We start from the raw sequence: 24298 nt of genomic DNA, 5'->3' as shown, positions 1-24298 counted from the left end.
AGCACTGTCCTAGGGTCACTCTGTGATTGGCCAGCACTGTCCTAGGATCATTCTGTGATTGGCCAGCACTGTCCTGGGCTCACTCTGTGATTGGTCAGCACTGCCCCAGAGTCATTCTGAGGTTGGTTAGCACTATCCCAGGGTCACTCTGTGATTGGTCAGCACTGTCCCAGGGTCAATCAGTGATTGGTCAGCTCTGTCCCAGGGTCACTCTGTGATTGGTTAACACTGTCCCAGGGTCACACAGTGATTGGCCAGTGCTACCCCAGAGTCACTCTGATTGGTCAGCACTGTCCCAGGGTCACATAGTGATTGGCCAGCAGTGTTCCAGGGCCACTCTGTGATTGGTCAGTACAGTCACAGGGTCACTCTGTGATTGGTCAGTACTATCCAGAGTCACTCTATGATTGGTCAGCACTATTGCAGGGTCACTCAGTGATTGGTCAGTTAATTCCGGAGTTAGTTGGAATCGCAGTGCCCAGTGTTTAATGCAAACATTGGCAATATTTTCAATTTATATCAGGACAATAAAACCAAAGGTCTGCTGCATTAACTGCCGCATGATAGCAACCTGGGCTCAATGAGGAACATTTCCGAATTTACCCCCATTGGATAGCAACACAGTCAAACCGTCCAGTGCCTAAATGTAGGAAAATAGAATGTCGGCTCATTGAATCCTATTGAATAGGACAAGGAGGAGGCCATTCAGCCCATCGAGCCTGTTACACAGGAACAGGAGGAGGCCATTCAGCCCCTCGAGCCTGTTACACAGGGATAGGAGGAGGCCATTCAGCCCCTCGAGCCTGTTACACAGGAACAGGAGGAGGCCATTCAGCCCCTCAAGCCTGTTACACAGGGATAGGAGGAGGCCATTCAGCCCCTCGAGCCTGTTACACAGGAACAGGAGGAGGCCATTCAGCCCCTCAAGCCTGTTACACAGGGATAGGAGGAGGCCATTCAGCCCCTCGAGCCTGTTACACAGGAACGGGAGGAGGCCATTCAGCCCCTCGAGCCTGCTTCGATATCTGGTGTGTAAGCGATTCAAAACCTGGAGTGTGGATGAGTGTATTCCAGGTCTGCCAATCAGCTCGATGTTGTACGATCTGTACCTGACCTCCACATGGCCACCTTTGCCCTTTAACCTTCAAACTTTAACTGAATAAATGTATAATGTTTGTTCAGAAATTAATATCGATAGAGCTGCTTCTGAGTTTCCCCCAAACAGCTTGGATTTCATTTGGAGTTTTTGTTCTCATGTTTTGAATTTTCCAAACCAAAGGAAATATTTCCTCGAGGCGGAATCTCCCAGGTAGTGGGATCATCCGGTGTCACTCACGTGACCCCTTCCCCCCACCCGTGCCCGTGGCGTATCCCTGGCAGCGTGACTGGCGAGCAATGCAAAATGCCATTGACACCGGCAGGACTGGAAGATCCTGTGGCCAGCCAATGGCAATCCACCTCCAGCAAGAGAATAGCACCCCCTGTTTGTGTGCCTTTGAATTGCTGTCCATACATAAACACCCTGTCGATGTGTTGGATTTCCGACTCTCTGCCACCGAGGACTTACATCGAAGCAGAGTTTATTCATTAGATTCGCAGTGACTTCAGCAACTGCGCTCTGCCCACAGTCCCGGGAATAACTCTCACTCTCCTGGGAATGGCTCCCACACTCCCTGGATAACTCTCACACTCCTGTGGATAACTCTCTCACTCCCAGGATAACTCCCGCACTCCCAGGAAAACACCCACACTCCCAGGAATAACTCTCACATGCCCAGGAATAACTTCCATATGCCCAGGAATAACTCCCACACTCCCAGGATGACTCTCACACTCCTGGGGATAACTCCCGCTCTTCCGGGAATATCTCCCTCACTCCTAGGATGACTCTCACACTCCCAGGGATAAGTTTCACACGCCGGGGAATAATTCCTACTCTCCTGGGAATAAGTCCCACACTCCCAGGAATAATTCCCACTCTCCCGGGAATAACTCCTACTTTCCCAGGAATAACTGCCACACTCCTGGGAATAACTCCCACATCCCAGGGATAACTCCTGTACTCCCAGGAATTTCTCCCACATCCCACGGATAACTCCCATACTTCCGGGGATAACTCCCACACTTCCAGGGATAACTCCCCCTCACTCCCGGGGTTAACTCCTGCATTCCCGGGGATAACTAGGATACCAGGCTGAATGCCTTCTGCTCTTCTCCAAAATATTACCACAGTGTTCTTTGTGCTCACTTTCCAATGGTGAAGCAGATAGTGGGCAATGGTGATGGGAGATGTTTGGAAGGGTAATAGTGACAGGAGATTCATTAGTTAGGAAATAGAAATATAATAATAGCCATTGACATGACTCCAGGATAATAGGTCACTTCCCTGGTGCCAGGGTTAAGGATGTCACAGAGCAGCTGCAGATCATTCTTCTGGGGGAAGGGGAACAACCAAAGTTCATGGTCCACATTGTTACCAATGACAAAAGTAGAAAGAGGGAGGAAGTTCTGGAAGCAGATTTTAGGGAGTGAGAAAATAAGTTAAGAAAACAGGACCTCAGATGGAATGATCTTAGGATTAGGGAGCAGAGGAATAGCACGATTGAGCGATTGGACATGTGGCTGGGGAATTGGTGCTGGAGGGGCAGCAGCTGAATTCTGAGATACTGAGCCAGTTTTGGGGAAGGTGGAACTTGTGCAAGATGGTGCTGTACCTGAACCCCTCCTTATTCCAGCGGTGATTTTCCATTCCTGCACCCATTACACCAGCAGCTAGCCTGTGACATGTTCACCAAGTGAGAACAGCCTTCAGATTCACAACCTTCACATTCTCCAGGACCACATTCCACAAGAGTGGGGAGAAACCCAGGTGACGTATCACAGAATGTACGTAGCCCAGTCCATCAGGCAAACCAGCCTCCCATCCATTGACTCTGTCTACACTTCCCGCTGCCTCGGGAAAAGCAGCCAGCAGAATTAAGGACCCCATGCAACCCCAACGTACTTCCTTGCAACTTCTTCCATTGGGTAAAAGATACAAAAGTCTGAGGTCATAAACCACTGGTTCAAGAACAGCTTCTTCCCTGCTGTCATCAAAGTTTTGAATGGACGTACCTCGCACTAAGTTGGCCTTTCTCTCCACCCCTAGCTATGACTGTAACACTACATTCTACACCCTCTCCTTTCCTCCTCTATGAACAGTAAGCTTTGTCTGTATAGTGCGCAAGAAACAATACTTTTCACTGTATGCTAATACACTTGACAATAATAAATCAAATCAAGTTCTTCCATCAGGCATAGACAATACCCTCACTATCTGTTGGACTGTTCAACTACGATCTCACATATTGTCTCTTGGTAAAGGTCTAGCTCCTTGAAAGTGAATTACATCCATTCGTTTAAAACAATCATGAAATATATTGTAAACACAAAGGCTGCATATTTCAGCATAGTTTAAATTTATTGCCATTTGCCCAGGGCTTTCCAGCATATTTTTTAGATTCACTGGGTTTGTGTTTAGTTATTGCATTTCTGTGATTTTTTTTAAATGAAAGCAGTTATTAAAATTCAGACAAATACAATCTGTTATGGCTCAGAGAAATTATTCGGATGGCACTTTCATCCATAATTCAGAACTTCTATTCCAACAAATATTAATGTGAATTATAGTCTTCATTCTTCAGTTGACGGGGCGGGAGAGGTTTCGTGGATGACTACTTTGCCATTAAGGGAACAGACACATCACTCGGAGGGGGTCTTGGGGATTCCTTTCTTTCCAGGCTCCATTCCCGTCACCCACAACCTGCCCACACCCGACACCTCCCTTCTCTTAACAGTTCAGTGAAGTTTGCACTGCTTGCTTCAGCATTGACACTGATGAAGAGAGTTCCAGCTCCCATCTGTGGCCCACCCTCAGTCGGCTGATCTTTCTTAGACAATAGGAGCTCCCACAGCTGCCCTCAGCACTCCCAGGACAGGGAAAGAACACACGCATCCCAGACATTCTCCCTTCCACCTTCTTCCGTCGGGAAAAAGTTACAAAAGTCTGAGGTCACGTACCAATTGACTCAAGACAAGGGAATTAAGGGTTATGGGGAGAAAGCGGGAAAGTGGAACTGATCCACTTCAGATCAGCCATGATCTTATTGAATGGCGGGGCAGGCTCGAAGGGCTAGATGGCCTACTCCTGCTCCTATTTCTTATGTTCTTAAGAGTAGCTTCTTCCCTGCTGCCGTCAGACTTTTGAATGGACCTAACATATGATCTTTCTCTACACCCTAGCTATGATTGTAACACTACATTCTGCACTCTCTCTTTTCCTTCTTAATGAATGCTTTGCTCTGTCTGTATAGTGCTTAACAAACAATACTTTTCACTGGGCCCCGATACGTATGAAATAATCAAATCAAAAAAAGAGAAACCTCACATTCTTTCTCTACGCCCTTTCTATGACTATAACACTATTCTGCACCCTCTCCTTTTCCCCTTCTTTATGTACTCAATGAACGGTATGTTTTGTAGAGCGTACAAGAAACAATATTTTTCACTGTATCCCAATACATTTGACAAGAAAAATCAAATCAAAACATTCATGTAATACTTTTAACAACTGTCCCCAAAGAACTTCATAGCTGATAAATACTTGGAGTGTGGTCATTGATGTGGCAACTCAGAATATGTTCATGGGTTTGAATCCAGAGATTTCTTGGAGTTGTAGTTTTATCACTCTCTCATCCTTGTCTTCAAGTCTCTCCAGTGTCTTTCCATTCCTTGGCTGTATAATCTCCAAGGCCACAATCCTCCCAGCTATCTGTGCTGCTCCAATGCTGACCTCTTGCACCCTCCTAATTTGAATCAATCCACATATAGTGGCCACGCCTTCAACAGCCTAGACCCTAAACTCTGGAGTTCTCTCCGTATGCCTCCCTCCTTCTTTAAGGCGCCACTTTTGGTCACCTGCCCTAACATCTCCTTATGTTGGGGGATTGAATATAAAAGTAGGGAGGTCTTGCTGCAGCTGTATAGGGCATTGGTGAGGCCGCAGCTGGAGTACTGTGTGCAGTTTTGGGCGCCGCACCTGCGCAAGGATATTTTGGCCCTGGAGGGAGTGCAGAGGAGGTTTACTAGGCTGATACCGGAGTTGAGGGGATTGAGCTATGAGGAGAGGCTGAATAAACTAGGCTTGTACTCGTTAGAGTTTAGAAGAATGAGGGGAGATCTCATTGAGACGTATAAGATGATGAATGGGATGGATAGGATAGAGGTGGAGAGACTCTTCCCGCTCAAAAAAGACAGTAGGACTAGGGGGCACAGCCTCAAGATAAAGGGGAGGCGGTTTAGAACGGAGTTGAGGAGGAACTTCTTCACTCAAAGGGTGGTGAATCTCTGGAATTCTCTGCCCGTTGAAGTGGTGGAGGCTGCCTCGCTAAATATTTTTAAGAAGCGGGTTGATGGGTTTTTGATAAGAGAGGGGATTAAGGGTTATGGGGAGAGGGCGGGAAAGCGGAACTGAGCCACGACAGATCAGCCATGATCTTATTGAATGGCGGGGCAGGCTCAAAGGGCTAGATGGCCTACTCCTGCTCCTATTTCTTATGTTCTTATGTTCTTATGTTCATTGGTGTCAATATCTGTTTCATAAATGCTCCTCTTGAAGTCCCTTGGGATGTTTTATTATTTTATACTTGTCAGTAAAGTCACTATAGAAATTCCAGTTGTTGCTCTGAGGAATAGGACCCTTGACTGTTTTGGTGCAGTGTGTTCCCAATTCTTTGACAGAATGAAACCAGACACTAAGACCACAAGACTCACAGGGGGCATATCTGAAATACATTTGTGGAGAGTTCTGGTCAGGAAAACCAGACACTAGCTGTAATTCTCCCACCTTGCCCGTGGCTGGGATTCTCCAGTTCTGCTGCAGCGAATGGAATTTTGGCGAAACGCCACATTCTCCGTTCCTGCTAACGAGACCAGAGAATTCTGGCCAATAAATCTTGACTACCTTGCCAGCTGTTACATTCCACTGTCCAATGTTAATGTACCAATTATATGGCAAGGAATGGTGAAATGGCAATCTGGTTCTTTCTTAGAAGATTAGGTTATATATGTACAATGTTAATTAGGAGGCAGTGTATTGTGTCTGACTTTTTACTAGCCTCTTTTAAGATCAAACCAAATAAACAAACTCAAGTTAAATCAGGACAAAGTAAAAGGGGCAGTTCCCCAGAAGGAAGGGGAACAGCCTGAACAAAATCACAGTACAAAGGAAACTTGAAAACATCAAATTAAAATGTGATTGTTAGGGTCAATAATGCACCCCAGCCCCTGCGGTGCCCAACAGGCACGGAAGGCATCAACTGTGCCTGTGGACACTGCATGCTCCCTCTCCAGGGACACCTGGCCATGAACATAGCCACGGTAGATGGGCAGACAGTCAGGATGGACGGCAGCTTCGATCGCCCACTGCCTGGACCTATAAATGGACCTTTTTGCCAGGCCCAGGAGCAGGAGATCGCCATCCCAACCCTCCCCTCTCCGCACCGGGTGCCCGTAGATCAGGAGCGTGGGACTGAAGTGCAAACAAAACACTAATAAAAGGTTCTTCAGGAAAATAATAAAAGGGGCTGCAACCTAAGACACGAAACATAGGCATGGTCCACGGACTCCACAAGGCCATAGAAGGGGCAAGCTTCGGAGCCCGTGAACCAGTGAATCTGAATTACGACTGGAGGATACTGAGTTCGAAGTCATGAGACTACAACATCACATCCTGTGTCATTGTGGAATTGTTGGACGGCCGTTCAAAGTATGCCACCTTAAAGGTACATGTATATCACAGCACCCACCTTTATTCCAAACTGGAGGTTTACCCTTAAAGAATCAAACTATTTATGTGACAGGAAAAGGAAATAACCTTCTTTCTGAATAATACACGATACAAAGCAATACATTTATAAGTCCCTGAAATATATTGGTGGTTTGTTCATTCGTCCAGACTTAGTTACAATGATCTTGGCTGGAGAAGGCTGTACAGTTTCAGAATGCTAATGGTTGGGTTCTGTGCTTGGATTGTGAACCATATTCTGATGGAATAGGATTACATGGTGTTCCTGGTTGTAGGATCATTCCGACTTGACATCGCTTTTGCTGTGCAGTCACCCCATTTGGTATTTGTCATTGACCCGACCTCGGTTCCCGGTGTACACTGATGCTGTTAGTTTGATTCCATTCACTTGGGTGTTGGACTCAAACCCTCTGTCTGACGCCCAGGTTGGGTAATTTGTTACCCCCAAGCCGATCGAGGGCATCTTTCACCTTCCCATATTTCTCGATTAATGCATCGCGTACTCCTGGGTTATGGACAAGTGATGACTGGGGAGGGTTGCCTGCTGAACAGCAGTCCTGTCGGTGGGGGCGAACCATCAGACTAAGCTGCATCACTCTAAGATGCAGCATAACTGTGTCTCAATCATGTTTTGATTGGTGACATTTCACGATTAAGGATATTACAGTTCGTGGGATGGGTCCCGCCATTCCATTGGGTCTAGGCCTGATGCAGTGCGGAAGTACAATTTTCTCCCCACTTCTTGCGCATCATCTTAAAGGATTGTCCAGTGTGTTGGGGGTCCGTTGTCAGAAGTGACCCCCCCCCGTAGTGTTCCAGGGTGGCACAGTGGCACAATGGTTAGCACTGCTGCCTCACAGTGCCAGGGACCCGGGTTCAATTCCGGCCTTGGGTCAATGTCTGTGTGGAGTTTGCATGTTCTCCCTGTGTCTGCGTGGGTTTCCTCTGGGTGCTCTGGTTCCCTCCCGCACTCCAAAGATATGCAGATTATGTGAACTGGCCATGCTAAATTGACCCTAGTGTCAGTGGATTAGCAGGGTAGATATGTGGGGTTATGGAAATCAGGCCTGGAAGGGATTGTGGTCGGTCCAGACTCGATGGGCCAAATGGCCTCCTGCTGCACTGTTGGGATGCTGTGATTCTAAGGACTGTATGAACAGACTGAAAATTGAGCTTAATATGTGGTCTAATTGACAATCACGGGAAATTTGGATAAAGTAATCCAGGAAATTATCCCCACGGATGCTGATAAGTTCAGTCATGTGTCTGGTCCATGGATGTGCCATGTGACTCCTTAAGGCAATCGAAGATATGATGATATCCACCTGCCAGATGAAAAATATTCCTATCTTCCGAAGCTCACACAGAGATGAATTATTCTGGGAAGGATAGGTAGGTAAGGAGTTAAACAACGGAGGCAGCGCCCATTTTTTTGTCCTGCAGAGCAGGAATTGTATAGATGTCTTCCAGCTTGCTAAGGTCAGGACAGGTGATTGGTGTCAAACGGCATTCTGATGTTGTACAGCAGTTAATCGGTCACACAGTGCCACGCACGCTCACTACTAATAAAGCAGCTCCCAAATCTGGACCTGCCTCCTCCTCTGCTCGGCTCCCTCCATTCAGTTAAAGTATTCAATTCTGTGAACAGATTCCCCACTCACCCGTCAGCTGCCCCTTCATTTTCCAGTGCTAAATTCCACTGACTCATCGAGGCGGACTCAGCACAGGCCCAGTCTCCAGCTCACCTCTCGTATATTCCTGGAGATCCCACCTTAATGGTTCTGACCTCCAACTGGCCCACCCTTCAGGTATCCAGGCTGCTCCTTCCGCCTCTTTTCCACTCCTAAGCAATTAAAGTGCTCACAGAAAACAAAATAAAACAACTTACTTTGTGGCCTTATCGTTTGTTCGCCTGATGTTTGGCACTGAGTTGCGAGATTAACCTTTCATCCCTGAAGATTTGATTTGATTTGATTTATTATTGTCACGTGGGTGGCACAGTGGTTGGCGCTGCTGTCTCACAGCGCCAGGGACCCGGATTCGATTCGCGGCTTGGCTCACTGTCTCAGTGGAGTTTGCACATTCTTTCCGTGTCTGCGTGGCTTTCCTCCGGGTGCTCCGGTGTCCCCCCACGGTCCGAGGATGTGCTGGTTCGAAAGACTGGCCATGCTAAATTGACCCTAGTTTCAGGGGAATTAGCAGGGTAAGTTTGTGGGATTACGGGGATAGAATGGGATTGTTGTCAGTGCAGGTTCAATGGGCTGAATGGCCTCCTTCTGCATTGTAAACATTCTAGTGTACAGTGAAAAGTACTGTTCCTTGCCACTATATAGATAAAACATACCCTTCCAAGAGAGATTAAGGAGACAGTGCAGAATGTAGTGTTACAGTCATAGCGAGGGTGTAGAGAAAGGCCAACTTAATGCAAGGTAAGTCCATTCAAAAGTCTGACAGCAGCAGGAAAGAAGCTGCTCTTGAGTCGGTTAGTACATAAGAACATAAGAAATAGGAGCAGGAGTAGGCCAGGAGTAGTACATGACCTCACACTTTTGTACCTTTACCTGACGGAAGAAGGTGAAAAGACAGTATGTGCGGGATGCGTACGGTTCTTGATTATGCTGGCTGCTGGACACTTCTGCAAGGTTCGTGGCTTCTGACAATCTAACACCGCCAGGAAATGATCAGTGATGTGATTATGTGATGTGGATGATGAGATGTCAGATTAAAGCTCCCTGCCTGTCTCCAGGGTCTGGCTGATCCAGCAGCGGAAGAAGGATTATTCACCCAGAATACTGAGCCTGGGAAATGTCTGAAATGCTGGCCCCACAGAGGATGATCTGATCCGCATGTCTGTCTCCCAAAGTTCTCTTGATCCGTGCTCACAGAGGGCACACGCTTTTCATGCTGCAAAGCGAAACATCATTACGGTTGGCAACCGAATGTTGTTTGGAACAGTCTGCGAATTACCTTGAACTGCATGAGTCTATTTTTGATCTCACAATATGACTCCCATCCATAATCCAAAGATCTCTGACTTAAATCATGTCAACACAGCGGGTCCATAACATTCTACTTTTATCGTCAGTTTATATCATTTTGCCAGTTTAAATAATCACAGATATTCATGCTCTCACAGTCCAGTAAAATATATCTGACAAACATCAGAAACACACAGAAACTACAGGGAGTAAATAGTCAGAAAGTTTTGCAGTGAGTGCTATAATAGAGTCCATTACAGTGAGGGGGTGTAACAGTGAGTGCCACAGTTTGGGGTGTAATAGAGAGTGTTTCAATGAGGCGTGTAATAGAGTGTAGCAGTGAGGGGTGTAATAAAGAGTGTTGCATTGCATTGTGTAACGGAGAGTGTTGCAGTGTGGGCTGTAACAGAAAGTGTTACAATGACTTTGATTTTGATTTGATTTATTATTGTCGCATGTATTAACATACAGTGAAAAGTATTGTTTCCATCACTTCCAGACAAAGCATACCGTTCATAGAGAAGGAAACAAGAGGGTGCAAAATGTAGTGTTACAGTCATAGCTAGGGTGTAGAGAAAGATCAATTTAGTGCGAGGTAAATCCATTCAAAAGCCTGACAGCAGCAGGGAAGAAGCTGTTCTTGAGTCAGTTGGTACGTGACCTCAATTTTGTATCTTTTTCCCGATGGAAGAAGGCGGAAGAGAGAATGTCTGGGGTGTGTGGCGTCCTTAATTATGCTGGCTGCTTTGCCAAGGCAGCGGGAAGTGTAGACAGAGTCAATGGATGGGAGGCTGGTTTGCGTGATGGATTGGGCTACATTCATGACCAATTTTAGCATGGCCAATTAACCTAACCCACACATCTGTGGGAGGAAACCGGAGCACCCGGAGAAAACCCACACAGACACGAGGAGAATGTGCAAACTCCGCACAGACAGTGACCCGAGCCAGGAATCGAACCCAGATCCCTGGAGTTGTGAAGCAGCAGTGCTAACCCACTGTGCTACCGTGCCACCATGAGGGGTGAAACAGTGGGTGGAATTTTATGAGAATGATTCCAAGTGTCCAACTAGCGTGAAAATGAGAGAGCTGCAGATCTGTTTTTAAGGCGGAGTTCCATGCCCAATTTGGTGCACATAATTCATGGAAAAATGGTCTAGACCATTTCTAGCTGCTACAGGCAGTGGGTGGGGTTTAATTCACCAGCCAGCCTGCAAAGCTAGCTATGGCGCATGAGCAGACCTCAGATTCTGCACACTCGCAAAAGCATCAAGGGTCTGTCTCCCCCTTCCCACCACCCCCCCCACCTCCACAATCATAGGGACCCGCGTCTGATCTCAAGACCCACATTGCCCGGAAATGCAGCCCCCGCACCCCACCCTCTCCCTTGCTGCCCAGACCAATCATGCCCATCCCAAAAATGGTGATGCAGAGCGGGCCCGCAGTGCCCCCCCCCCGCCCCCCGCCCCCAATCGATTGCCTGCAGAGCGGCACAGGCCCCTCTCCCCAAACCCTAATCCAATCACAAGTAGGGTGCACAGTGCCCCTCCCCCTCCTAATTGGGCCACGCCTTCAAGTCCTGCCCCCATTGGCCAGTCCCATAGGACCCACCCCTACAAGCCCCGCCTCATAGCTCTCACCCCCTGACACTGACCGGTGAGCGGTGCCAGGGTGCCTGGTGAGCAGTTCCAAGATGCCAGGCCAGCACTACCCAAGGGGCAACCCTTTACCCTCAGCCTCCTCTGGGAGCCTCACTGGCCTCCAGTTCCACTGCCCAAACCAACACGAGTGTTCCCCATTTGTGGGGAGCAGGCGTTTTGCTCATGAAGGCAGGTGAGCCTGGACGATCGAGCGCTGGGCTCATTAAACGCATGTTAATCAACATTAAAATACATTAACATAATTTATTCAGCTTCTCACTGCAAGTGGGCGAGAAATCCGGCTTTCTCCCGATTGTGAGAGCCGAGAAACATGGCGCGATCCTCTTGTACGACTTTATCGGCTCACTCTGCCCATCGATGGGAAGGGCGAGCCTGTACGTTTGGTGATGTAGCAGAGAATGTATGTTAGAATGTTACAGTGAAGTAACAGTGTGGGATATATCAGAGTGTAACAGTGAGGGGTGTGGATTATTTAAAGGTGTGACAGTGAGGGGTATGGGGTATGTCTTGGTGTTGCAGTGAGAGGTGTGGGGTATATCTTGGTGTTGCAATGAGGGCTGTGGGGTACATCAAGGTGTTACAGTATAGCGTGTGGGGGATATCAGAGAGTGTTACAGTAAGGGGTGTAGGCTATGTCCTGGTGTTGCAGTGACGGGTGAGGAGTATATCAGAGTGTTGCAGTGAGGGGTGTGGGGTACATCAAAGAGTGTTACAGTAAAGGGTGTGGGCTATATCGTGGTGTTGCAGTGAGGGGTGTGGGGTATGTCAGAGTGCACTACAGTAAGAGGTGTGGAGTATATCAGAGAGTGTTGCAGTGAGGGGTGTGGGGTATATTAGAATGTTACAGTAAGGGGTGTGGGGTATATTAGAATGTTACAGTAAGGGGTGTGGGGTATATCAGAGTGTTACAGAGAGGGGTGTGGGCTATATCAGGGTGTTACAGTGAGGGGTGTGGGTATATCAAGGTGTTACAGTGAGGGGTGTGGGGTATATCAGAGTGTTACAGTAAAGGGTGTGGGCTATATCAGGGTGTTACAGTGAGGGGTGTGGGCTATATCAGGGTGTTACAGTGAGGGGTGTGGGCTATATCAGGGTGTTACAGTGAGGGGTGTGGGGTATATCAGAGTGTTACAGTAAAGGGTGTGGGCTATATCAGGGTGTTACAGTGAGGGGTGTGGGCTATATCAGGGTGTTACAGTGAGGGGTGTGGGTATATCAAGGTGTTGCAATGAGGGGTGTGGGATATATGAGTGTTACAGTGAGGGGTGTGGGGTATATAATGTTGTTACAGTGAGGGGTATGTGGGGTATATCATGGTGTTACAGTGAGGGGTATGGGCTATATCATGGTGTTACGGTGTGGGGTATGTCATGGTGTTACAGTGAGGGGTGTGGGGTATATCAGTGTGTTACAGTGAGGGGTGTGGGGTATATCAGAGTGTTACAGTGAGGGGTGTGGGGTGTATCAGAGTGTTACAGTGAGGGGTGTGGGGTATATCAGAGTGTTACAGCGAGGGGTGTGGGGTATATCAGAGTGTTACAGTGAGGGGTGTGGGGTATATCAGAGTGTTACAGTGAGGGGTGTGGGGTGTATCAGAGTGTTACAGCGAGGGGTGTGGGGTGTATCAGAGTGTTACAGTGAGGGGTGTGGGGTATATCAGAGTGTTACAGTGAGGGGTGTGGGGTATATCAGAGTGTTACAGTGAGGGGTGTGGGATATATCAGAGTGTTACAGTGAGGGGTGTGGGGTGTATCAGAGTGTTACAGTGAGGGGTGTGGGGTGTATCAGAGTGTTACAGTGAGGGGTGTGGGGTGTATCAGAGTGTTACAGTGAGGGGTGTGGGGTGTATCAGAGTGTTACAGTGAGGGGTGTGGGGTGTATCAGAGTGTTACAGTGAGGGGTGTGGGGTATATCAGAGTGTTACAGTGAGGGGTGTGGGGTATATCAGAGTGTTACAGTGAGGGGTGTGGGGTATATCAGAGTGTTACAGTGAGGGGTGTGGGGTATATCAGAGTGTTACAGTGAGGGGTGTGGGATATATCAGTGTGTTACAGTGAGGGGTGCGGGGTATATCAGAGTGTTACAGTGAGGGGTGCGGGATATATCAGAGTGTTACAGTGAGGGGTGTGGGGTATATCAGAGTGTTACAGTGAGGGGTGTGGGGTATATCAGAGTGTTACAGTGAGGGGTGCGGGGTATATCAGAGTGTTACAGTGAGGGGTGTGGGATATATCAGAGTGTTACAGTGAGGGGTGCGGGGTATATCAGAGTGTTACAGTGAGGGGTGTGGGATATATCAGAGTGTTACAGTGAGGGGTGTGGGGTATATCAGAGTGTTACAGTGAGGGGTGTGGGGTATATCAGAGTGTTACAGTGAGGGGTGTGGGGTATATCAGAGTGTTACAGTGAGGGGTGTGGGGTATATCAGAGTGTTACAGTGAGGGGTGTGGGGTATATCAGAGTGTTACAGTGAGGGGTGTGGGGTATATCAGAGTGTTACAGTGAGGGGTGTGGGGTGTATGGAAGTGTTACAATAGGATATTTACAGTGAATCATTTTCCTTTAGTTCCAGGCTGGTGATTTTGACCTTTGATTGGCTGTCTTTCAGATGGGCGAAGGGAGGTCAGTTACTGAGAGGAGTTCTGGGAGAGACGTACGAGACAGTCGTGGACTACACTTTCTTCACAGAGCCGGTATCCTGTGCTGTGTCAAATCCACTGGGAAGTACAAACATCAGCCGAACCGTCGATGTGTACTGTAAGGAGTGGTTAACCTGTGCTTGTTATTCTGTCTCCCAACTGGAAGATTGTTAAAAATTGTTATAGATACACCCCTCAGTTTAACACCAGTTCCTATGTATCTGGGCCTCTTGGCATTTCGTTGGCACCTCTGCCACACTCTGCGATCCCAATAGTTCACATTTACAATGGCTAATCTACCTAACCCACACATCTTGAGGCTCTAAGGATAAATTTAGTGTGGCCAATTCACTTAACCAACACATCTGTGGACTGTGGGAGGAGATCGGAGCACCCAGAGGGAACCCACACAGACATGGGGAGAATGTGCAAGCTCCTCACAGTCACCCATGGTCAGAATCGAACTGGGGTCCCTGGCGCTGTGAGGCAGCAGTGTTAACCACTGTGCCACCCTGGAGTTTAGAAGAATGAGAGGCGATCTTTTTGAAACTCAAAAAATTCTGAAGGGACTTGATGGGGTGGACACTGAGAGATTGTCTCTGCTGGTCCAGGAATAAGAACAAAGAAAATTAGAGCTCAGGAACAGGCCATTCGGCCCCCCAAGCCTGCACTGACCATACTGCCCCGACTGAACTAAAACCCCCTACCCTTCCGGGGACCGTATCCCTCCACTCCCATCCTATTCATGTATTTGTCAAGACGCCCCTTACACGTCACTATCGTATCTGCTTTCACTACCTTCCCTGGCAGCGAGTTCCAGGCATCCCCACCCTCCATGTAAAGAAAAACTTGCCTTGTACATCTCCTTGAAACCTTTACCCTTCTTAAACAAAGGAACAACACTGGCTATTCTCTAATCCTCTGGGACATTCCCTGTAGCCAGTGAGGATACAAAGATTTGTCTCAAGGCCCCACCAATGTCCTCCCTTGCCTCTCTCAGTATCCTGGGGTATATCCCATGAAGCCCTGGGGACTTGTTGACCTTAATGTTTCTCAGACTCATCATCTATCAAGTCCTCCTCTTTGGTGAATATTGGTGCAAAGTTTAATACCTCGCCCATTTCCTCTGGCTCCACACACAGCTTCCCTCCCCTATCCTTGAGTGGGGCAACCCTCTCCCTAGCTACCCTCTTGCTCTTTATATATGTATAAAAAGCCTTGGGATTTTGCTTAATCCTGCTGGCCAATGCTTTTTCATGACCCCTTTTAGCCCTCCTTACTCCTTGCTTAAGCTCCTTCCTACTTTCTTTGCATTCCATGTTTGTTTCATGTGTTCCTAGCTTTGACAAACGCTTCCTTTATCTCTTAGACTAGGCTCACAATATCTCTCCTTATCCATACTTGGGAATACTTGGGGTGAAGGCGGCTGATCACTTAGGACTGAGATGAGGGGAAATTGTCCCACTCGAGAGGTTGTGAATCTTTAGAATTCACTACCCAGGGGGTTGTGGATGCGTCATTATTGGAGATGGATAGATTATTGGTCTCTCAGGGAATTAAGGAATATCAGGAAAGGGCTGGAAAAGGGAGCTGGAGGCCAGGATCAGTCATGGGGTTCAATGGACCATGTGATCTACTCCTGCGAAACATTTTTTGGACTGCATGTTGCTCTATTAAAGGCGCTAGATAAATGCACATTGTTGTTGGGTTCAGCTTGGCTGAAAATGCTCACAGACTAATCCTTCAACTCTCCTCATCCCTCTTCTCCTCTCTCCCTGTGCAGTTGGGCCCCGGCTGACCTCTGAACCCCAGTCTCTGGCCGTGGACCTGGGGTCGAGCGCCATCTTTAACTGCGCCTGGACTGGAAACCCCTCCCTCACCATCGTGTGGATGAAGCGAGGCTCCGGGGTGGTGAGTATGGGGACTGGCACAGGCGGCGGGGCCTGTCAGTGGGCACCTCGCCACACCCAGAGGCGACCTGTCCACACATTCTGCGTCCTCCTCCATTTACGATCGAATCCCCACCAGGACGGGTGAGGCAGGGGGAGCCGTGCGATGAGGCCAAGGTGGGAAACTCAGTCTTTCACCATCTTTGCAGATGGTGTGGGATTCCTGCGCCGGTGAATCCTCGTTGAAACATTCATCCTCAGGAACTGGTTCGTATCCAGCATCCTACTGCCCATCCTTAATTGCCCCTGAGAAGGTGGTGGTGACCCCCCTTCCTTGAATGGCTGCAGCCCCTGAAGTGTAGGTACACCCGCAGTGCTGTTAGGGAGGGAGTTCCAGGTTGCAACGATGAGGAAATGGCCAAGTAGCTCCAGGTCAGGCCGGTGTGCACTGGAAAATCCCACCCGAGGCCAACGGACCTTTTCATGGTGTGTGCCCCACCCACTACGATTCCCGTGGCAGGCGGGATGGGAAAATCCCGGTCTGTGTCAAATTATGGCGATGATGTATCATTCCGTGATTACACCGCTGAGAATGTAACCCCGGGAGATAGTCTAATTCTTCAGATGTTAACAACTGAGCATCTCAATAATTCCACAACTTTTGTGTGTTCTTTTTGTTTTGACTGAAGGGGGTTGTGTCTTGAGTCTTCTGGTATTGGGCTGGGGGCAGTTGTTGGGTAATGTATGTTAACTGAAGGAGTCTGTTTTGGAGGGCCGAAGGGCCTGTTTCCTGTGCTAAAAAGAGAGCAATATCAGCCAGGGATCTTGCATCTGATCACTGACCACAATAGATCATAGATCATAGAACCCTACAGTGCAGAAAGGAGGCCCTTCAGCCCATCGAGTCTGCACAATCCCACTCGGACCCCACCCCCATATCCCTACATGATATGATATTATATGATATATAAGAGGGTCATTAGATTGGTTCCACTGGTCGGCGCAACATCGAGGTCCAAAGGGCCTGTACTGTGCTGTAATGTTCTATGTTCTACATATTTTACCCACTAATCCCTCTAACCTGAGCATCCCAGGATACGAAGGGGCAATTTTTTAGCATGTCCAATCAACCTAACCTGCACATCTTTGGACTGTGGGAGGAAACCGGAGCACCCGGAGGAAACCCACGCAGACACGAGGAGAACGTGCACACAGACAGTGACCCGAGCCGGGAATCGAACCCAGGCCGCTGGAGCTGTGAAGCAGGCAGTGCTAACCCACTGTGCCGCCGTGCCTGTGTACGGACGTTGGGTGAGTTGCGGATCAGAGCCAGTTGCGAGGCCCTCCCTTTATTTGCCAGATCCACGAGGAAGGCCCAACAGGTCGAGGATAAAGGTGTTTCTGGCACCAGCTCAGAACCTTCCTCCCAAGAACACAATGGATTTTGCAAAATAACGCCCTCCCGCATTCATATATCCACTTTTACAACATCAGGGTATCGAAAAGCACCTCACAGCTAGTTTAATATTGTGGTATAATTACGATTAGGATGTAGGGAATGTGGTAGCCACTTAGTGCACAGCAAGCTCCCACAGACAGCAGCGTAATATATGAAGAGTTAATCCGCATCACAGTCTCTGAATAAGGGGTCAGCCATTTAGCACAGAAGGAAGTTCTTCGCTCAGGGGCTGGTGAATCTTTGGAATTCTCTGCCCCAGAGGGACATGGGGGCTCAAACCCCAAGACGGACATCGATAAGATTCCTACGTTTCGAAGATATCAAAGGATCCGGGGATCGTGCGGGGAAATGGCATTGAGGTGAAAGGTCGGTGGGCAGAGCAGGCTCGATGGGCCAAATGGCCTACTCTTGCTCCAGTGTTTGTCAGTCGGCTGAGGGAAGATATTGACCAGGACACCAGAGGGGCTCCTTTGAGGGAGGTGACGGTACAGCCGCCCAAAGCAGCAAACAGGGCCTTCTGAAAACCGCAGTCTCTGTAACCACAGCACTCGTTCTGGGAGAGTCTGCCGGGATTGTACAAGTCCCTGGAAGGCACAGCGTTTGGAGTCTATCCCTGCTCCAAGGGGATGTTCCCCACCTCTGCTTTACGGATTTATGGAATTCAGTATCAGCCAGCACGCACAATGGAGCAGAAATCTTGCGCCTGTCAAATTGCACACACAGGGTCGTCTGAGTGAAGGACAGGGACAGGCGGTCTACATCTTCTGGGGCGCATTGAAGATGGCCGTCTCCCCTCTCCTCCGCTCCCCCCCCCCAATGTGCCCTGGCCCTCGGCGCTCTCTGAATGCTCACAGCCATTCTCAGCTGGACCAGTCAAACGTGAGCAAAGTGCGCCACATGGTGGCGAGTCATGGTGCTGCGGCTCAATCTTCCCAGGTTAAAACACGGGAAGTTTGTGAATTTGGGGTAAAAAAAACACAGAAAAGGTGGGAAACGCGTGACGCATCCATCAGCGTCAAAGGGAGGGAGTGGTTTTTGAGGACGGTGAAGGGTCACAACGTGTCAGGTTTATTTCATTATTTTGTTTGCCAGGCTTACATTAACACTGCAATGAAGTTACTGTGAAATTCCCCGAGTCGCCACACTCCGGTGCCTGTTTGGGTCAATGCACCCTAACCAGCACGTCTTTGGTCTGTGGGAGGAAACCGGAGCACCTGGACGAAACCCACGCCGACACGGGAAGAATGTGCAGACTTCACACAGACAGTGACCCAAGCCAGGAATTGAGCCCCAGGGCTCCTGGCGCTGCGAGGCAGCAGTGCTAACCATTCTCTGTGTCATTCTCTCCAGCGTTTTCTGTTTTAATTACACACACTGCTCACAGCCTCACCCCGTCACTGAGGAGACGCCCCTGAGATGAATCATTTTCACCAGGCTGTAATGTGTTGGCTACCTTGCAATGTTCCCCTTGTTGAACTCTGACCTCTCCCTCTCCTTGTTTAGGTTCTCAGTAACGATAACGTTATGACACTGAAGGCAGTGGCTCAGGAGGATGCTGGGAAGTATGTCTGCAGGGCCGTGGTGCCGCGGGTTGGTGCTGGGGAGAGGGAGGTCAGCCTGACAGTCAATGGTAAAATACTCCTCTGTTCCCAGCTTGCAAATCTGTAATGCACTGAGTCATTCTGTGCACACACACACGTGCATCCACGCATGTACATGAGTACATCTGCACACATACGTGCACACATGCACACACACACACGAACTTGCATACACACACATATGCATGTACACAAACACACATGCAAATTCATACACACATACTCATACATACACAGGTATGCACACATATACATATATGTGCATATACACGCACAAATGAACGCATGGATATTCATACATACATACAGAGACACGTAAATATAAATACATATGCACATACAGGTATGCACACATACACACAGACAAGTACATGCACATGCATGTATGCATGCATACACACACATATACATGTGCCCATACCGGTGCGCACACACAGACAAGTACATGCACACACAAGCACATACACACACATATATGCGTACACCATCACAGTTACATACACAAGTGTGCACACATGCACATACAGACACACACAGACGTAAGTATGTACACACACACACACATGCAAACAGGTGCACACAGGCACAGACATGTGCACACACTCACACACACACACACACAAGCTGTTGAGTGTACATGCATGCCCATGCACAAGTGCACATGCACAAAAACACACAAATGCTCCACATGCACATGCATGCTCATATGCATGTACTTGTGGACACAGATACACTTCATTACATCTTTGTCTACACAGGCATAGGAACAGATATCACACAATTGGCACAGAGATAGTATCATAGACACTTGTGTATAGGTTTACAGATACACAAGCATCAATATTCTGATGCACAGAGGCACACACACACCCCTACAAACTGACCTACAAATGGTGTTATAAGCTTTAATCAAATGAGTGGAACGTTGTTATTAAGCAGGCACAGAGTGTTTGAACGGAGTGTGCGGATTGGGAACGGTGTTTTTGCTCATTTCAGCCTCACTGACATCACCCCAGCCGGCATTCATCCCCCACCTTTCATTTACAGAATCACTGGGGCCAGGGTTCAAACGTGTGGAGGAAACGTGTGAGTTTCGGAGTTCAGATGCTACACCCTGAATAAGAAGAAAACAATAAATAAAACAGCACGCCGCACGTTTTGTTTGAGAGAAACAGAATTGCTTTCAAAATTAATCCTGCAGGAGAAAAATACCGTTCCTGGTGATCAAATTCAAACATCACCTTGAGGGGGAACTCTGTACGGTTCAGGCAGTGGCACACATTTACATCGAACCGACCATGTACCACTTCCTTCCATATGTCTCACTCAAGTTCCAACAATGCAAGCTCACTGAAGTTAGCAAAGGGGAAAGAAAATATGCTGGTTACCTTTGAGATAAGATTTGATACAAGTTTGTTGCACGTTGTCTGTGCAATTACCCTTTAAAATATTCATTAAATGTAAATTTATTTTAATTAGACCACTAATAATCAGCAATTATATTCAGTTTCATTATGTGCCGAGTGTGCCCTGATGTTAGTTGTTCCTTTAGAGAGGGTGTAATACATAGAAGGCTTTGATGGATGAAGAGTCTAATTTAATAAACTTGTTTGATGAATTGCGCGCGTGTGTTTGTGTGTGTGTGTGTTTGTGTGTGTGTGTGTTTGTGTGTGTGTGTGTTTGTGTGTGTGTGTGTTTGTGTGTGTGTGTGTTTGTATGTGTGTGTGTGTGTGTTTGTGTGTGTGTGTGTTTGTGTGTGTGTGTGTGTTTGTATGTGTGTGTGTGTGTGTGTGTGTGTGTGTGTGTGTGTGTGTGTGTCTATGACTTGTTTATGTTTTCTATTGCAGGACCCCCCATCATCTCCAGTACACAGATGCAGCACGCTCTCCAAGGCAAGAAAGGACAGATCAAGTGTTTCATTCGGAGTACACCTCCTCCCGATCGAATAGTGAGTGACTCAGCCGGACACACCCCGTCCTGTCGCCGCACGTTGCACCAAGGGGCCATTCGGCCCAGCGAGTCTGTGCCGACTCTCCCGAAGAGCATCCCACCCAGAGCCAAACCCCGTCCTATCCCCATAACCCCACACGTGGCTAATCCACTAACTTGCACACCTCTGGACACTCTGGGGCAATTTTGCATGGCCAATCCCACCAAATCTACACATCTTTGGACATTAAGGGGCAATTTAGCATGGCCAATCCACCTAACCTGCACATCTTGGGACACTAAGGGGTAATTTAGCATGGCCAATCCCCTTAACCTGCACATCTTGGGACACTAACGGCCAGTTTAGCATGGCCAATTGACCTAACCTACACATCTTGGGACACTAAGGGGCAATTTAGCATGGCCAATCCCCCTAACCTGCACATCTTGGGACACTAACAGCCAGTTTAGCATGGCCAATCCACCTAACCTGCACATCTTGGGGCACTCATGCCAATTTAGCATGGCCAATCCACCTAACCTGCACATCTTGGGACACTAAGGGGCAATTTAGCATGGCCAATCCACCTAACCTGCACACCTTGTGACACTAATGCCAATTTAGCATGGCCAATCCACCTAACCTGCACATCTAGGGGCACTCATGCCAATTTAGCATGGCCAATCCACCTAACCTGCACATCTTGGGACACTAAGGGGCAATTTAGCATGGCCAATCTCCTTAACCTGCACATCTTGGGACACTAAGGGGTAATTTAGCATGGCCAATCCACCTAACCTGCACATCTTGGGATACTAAGGGGCAATTTAGCATGGCCAATCCACCTAACCTGCACATCTTGGGACCCTAAGAGGCAATTTAGCATAGCCAATCCACCTAACCTACGCATCTTGGGACAGTAACGGCTAATTTAGCATGGCCAATCCACCTAACCCGCACATCTTGGGACACTAATGCCAATTTAGCATGGCCAATCCACCTAACCTGCACATCTTGGGACACTAAGGGGCAATTTAGCATGGCCAATCCCCCTAACCATCTTTGGACTGTGGGAGGAAACTTGAGCACCCGGAGGAAACCTGCACAGACAAGGGGAGAATGCAGACTGTACACAGTCACCTAAGGCTGGGATTGAACTGGGATCTCTGGTGCTGTGAAGCAGCAGTGCTAACCATTAAACACTGTTCTACCCTGTGGTCTCATTGTCACCCAGTTACATCGGTTAAAGTGCCTGGTTGGAGATCTTTCCCCCTCTCTGAATGATTCTGCCAAGTGAGGAATTGAACATGACAGACTGGAAAGACTTGCATTTATATAGCACCTTTCACAACCTCAGAGCTCCCGAGTGAACTGAAACATACAATCGCTGTTGTAGGGAACTGGAAAGTTAATTTATACTCGGGGAGCTTCCACAGGCAATGTTTCACCAGGAAACCAGGGAGAACCCATCTGCTGCTCTTCAAAAGAGGGATCTATTCCAGTATCCTGAACATGAGGACAGAGCCTGAGTTTAACCTCACATCTGAAAAGGCAGCTGCTCTGACACTTCAGCACTCCCTCGGTACTGCACTGGGTCGCCAGCCTGGATTTTGTATTCAGGTCTCAGGAGTGGGAACTGAACACAAACTTTTCGGGAATTTCTGCGTGGGTTTCCTCCGGATGCTCCGGTTTCCTCCCACAGTCCAAAGATGTGCAGGTTAGGTGGATTGGCCATGTTAAAATGACCCTTAGTGTTAGGGGATTAGCGGGGTAAATGTGTGGGGATAGGCCCTGGGTGGGACTCCTTTTGGTGCAGACTCGATGACCTCCTTCTGCACTGTAGGGATTGTATGACTGAGAGTGTTTCCCCTTAGCTGTGGCCTCATGTGTGGGGTTGCCATCTTCCTAGGATTGGCCTGGAGACTCCAGAGGTTGAAGATCTTCTCCAGGGTGCTGCTGTGTGAGGAAAAATCACCAGGTTTTTTTTTGTCATTTTCTTTGAACATTTCTCTTTATCAGGTATAAAAATATTGAAAGCGGGTGAAAGGCTGTATAACGGACAGTCCAGCATAATGCAAATGGGGGTAATGAACATAAGAACATAAGAAATAGGAGCAGGAGTAGGCCATCTAGCCCTTCGAGCCTGCCCCGCCATTCAATAAGATCATGGCTGATCTGAAGTGGATCAGTTCCACTTTCCCGCTTTCTCCCCATAACCCTTAATTCCCCTGTCTATTAGAAACCTATCTACCCGTGTCTTAAATATATTTAGCGAGGTAGCCTCCACCACTTCAATGGGCAGAGAATTCCAGAGATTCACCACCCTTTGAGTGAAGAAGTTCCTCCTCAACTCTGATCTAAACTGCCCCCCCCCGTTATCTTGAGGCTGTGCCCTCTAGTCCTGCTGTCCTTTCTAAGCGGGAAGAATCTCTCTGCCTCTACCCTATCCATCCCCTTCATTATCTTGTACGCCTCTATAAGATCCCCCCTCATCCTTCTAAACTCCGAGTACAGGCCCAGTCTATTCAGCCTCTCTTCATAGCTCAACCCCCTCATCTCCGGTATCAGCCTAGTAAACCTCCTCTGCACTCCCTCCAAGGCCAAAATATCCTTGCGTAAGTGCGGCGACCAAAACTGCACACAGTACTCCAGTACTAATGGGTCTTTTAGTTTTCCAATTGGCCTAGGAAGGGTTGGATGTGTTGGCTGACTATTGACTGGAGCGCGGGGGATAATCCTGTGACAAACCTCCAGGAATACCTTTGCCCACGTTCAGGGTTGCTGCATTCCACCGGCTTCTATCTGTGTAGGGTTTTTTCCCCTAACGGTTTAACTAAAGCAATTTGCACATAAACCAAGGGTGAGTGAAGTGTGTGCTGATTGCTCACAACATTGTCTGTGAGAACCGTGCACTCCCTCTGTGTCCAAAGTGTCAATATTTCTTTTGTTTTTACCATCCGAAGTTGAGGACATTTCTATTAATATATAAATGATTAAGCATTTTCTACAACTCATTATTAAATACTCGGCGAGTATTACATGTACTTAATTTTATTTCTGGAGTTATGGTTAGTGAACAAGCCCGCTTCCAATCTTGAAGCCCACTGAGTTGAAGGAAGGCCACTCATGCGACCCATTCATTAGCCTCGGTAGCCCCATCACTGGGCTTGCTCTATAGATTCATGCAGCGCAGAATGAGACCATTCAGTCCACTGTATCTCTGCTGGCTCTTTGATAGAGCTTCCCGATCTTCTTTTCCCAATGTCGCTCTTTCAAGTGTACATCCACGAATCCTTCC

The 24298-nt window shown here is 48.1% G+C and overlaps 1 protein-coding gene across 3 annotated transcripts in view; it reads left to right on the top strand.

Annotated features, from left to right (window-relative positions):
• kirrel3b (kirre like nephrin family adhesion molecule 3b) overlaps positions 1-24298 on the top strand; it is a 583172-nt gene that overhangs the window by 525469 nt on the left and 33405 nt on the right. For all 3 annotated transcript variants that reach the window (XM_080214871.1, XM_080214872.1, XM_080214870.1), the window contains 4 exons: positions 14091-14239; positions 15905-16032; positions 18973-19099; positions 20918-21018. In XM_080214871.1, coding sequence (XP_080070997.1) covers positions 14091-14239; positions 15905-16032; positions 18973-19099; positions 20918-21018 — 505 coding nt within the window. The remainder of the gene's footprint in view (positions 1-14090; positions 14240-15904; positions 16033-18972; positions 19100-20917; positions 21019-24298) is intronic.

Source organism: Carcharhinus amblyrhynchos, chromosome 29, assembly GCF_965287045.1.
Source record: "Carcharhinus amblyrhynchos chromosome 29, sCarAmb.v2.hapA, whole genome shotgun sequence".
Classification (NCBI taxonomy): domain Eukaryota; kingdom Metazoa; phylum Chordata; class Chondrichthyes; order Carcharhiniformes; family Carcharhinidae; genus Carcharhinus; species Carcharhinus amblyrhynchos.
This window is presented reverse-complemented; position numbering and strand designations above follow the sequence as displayed.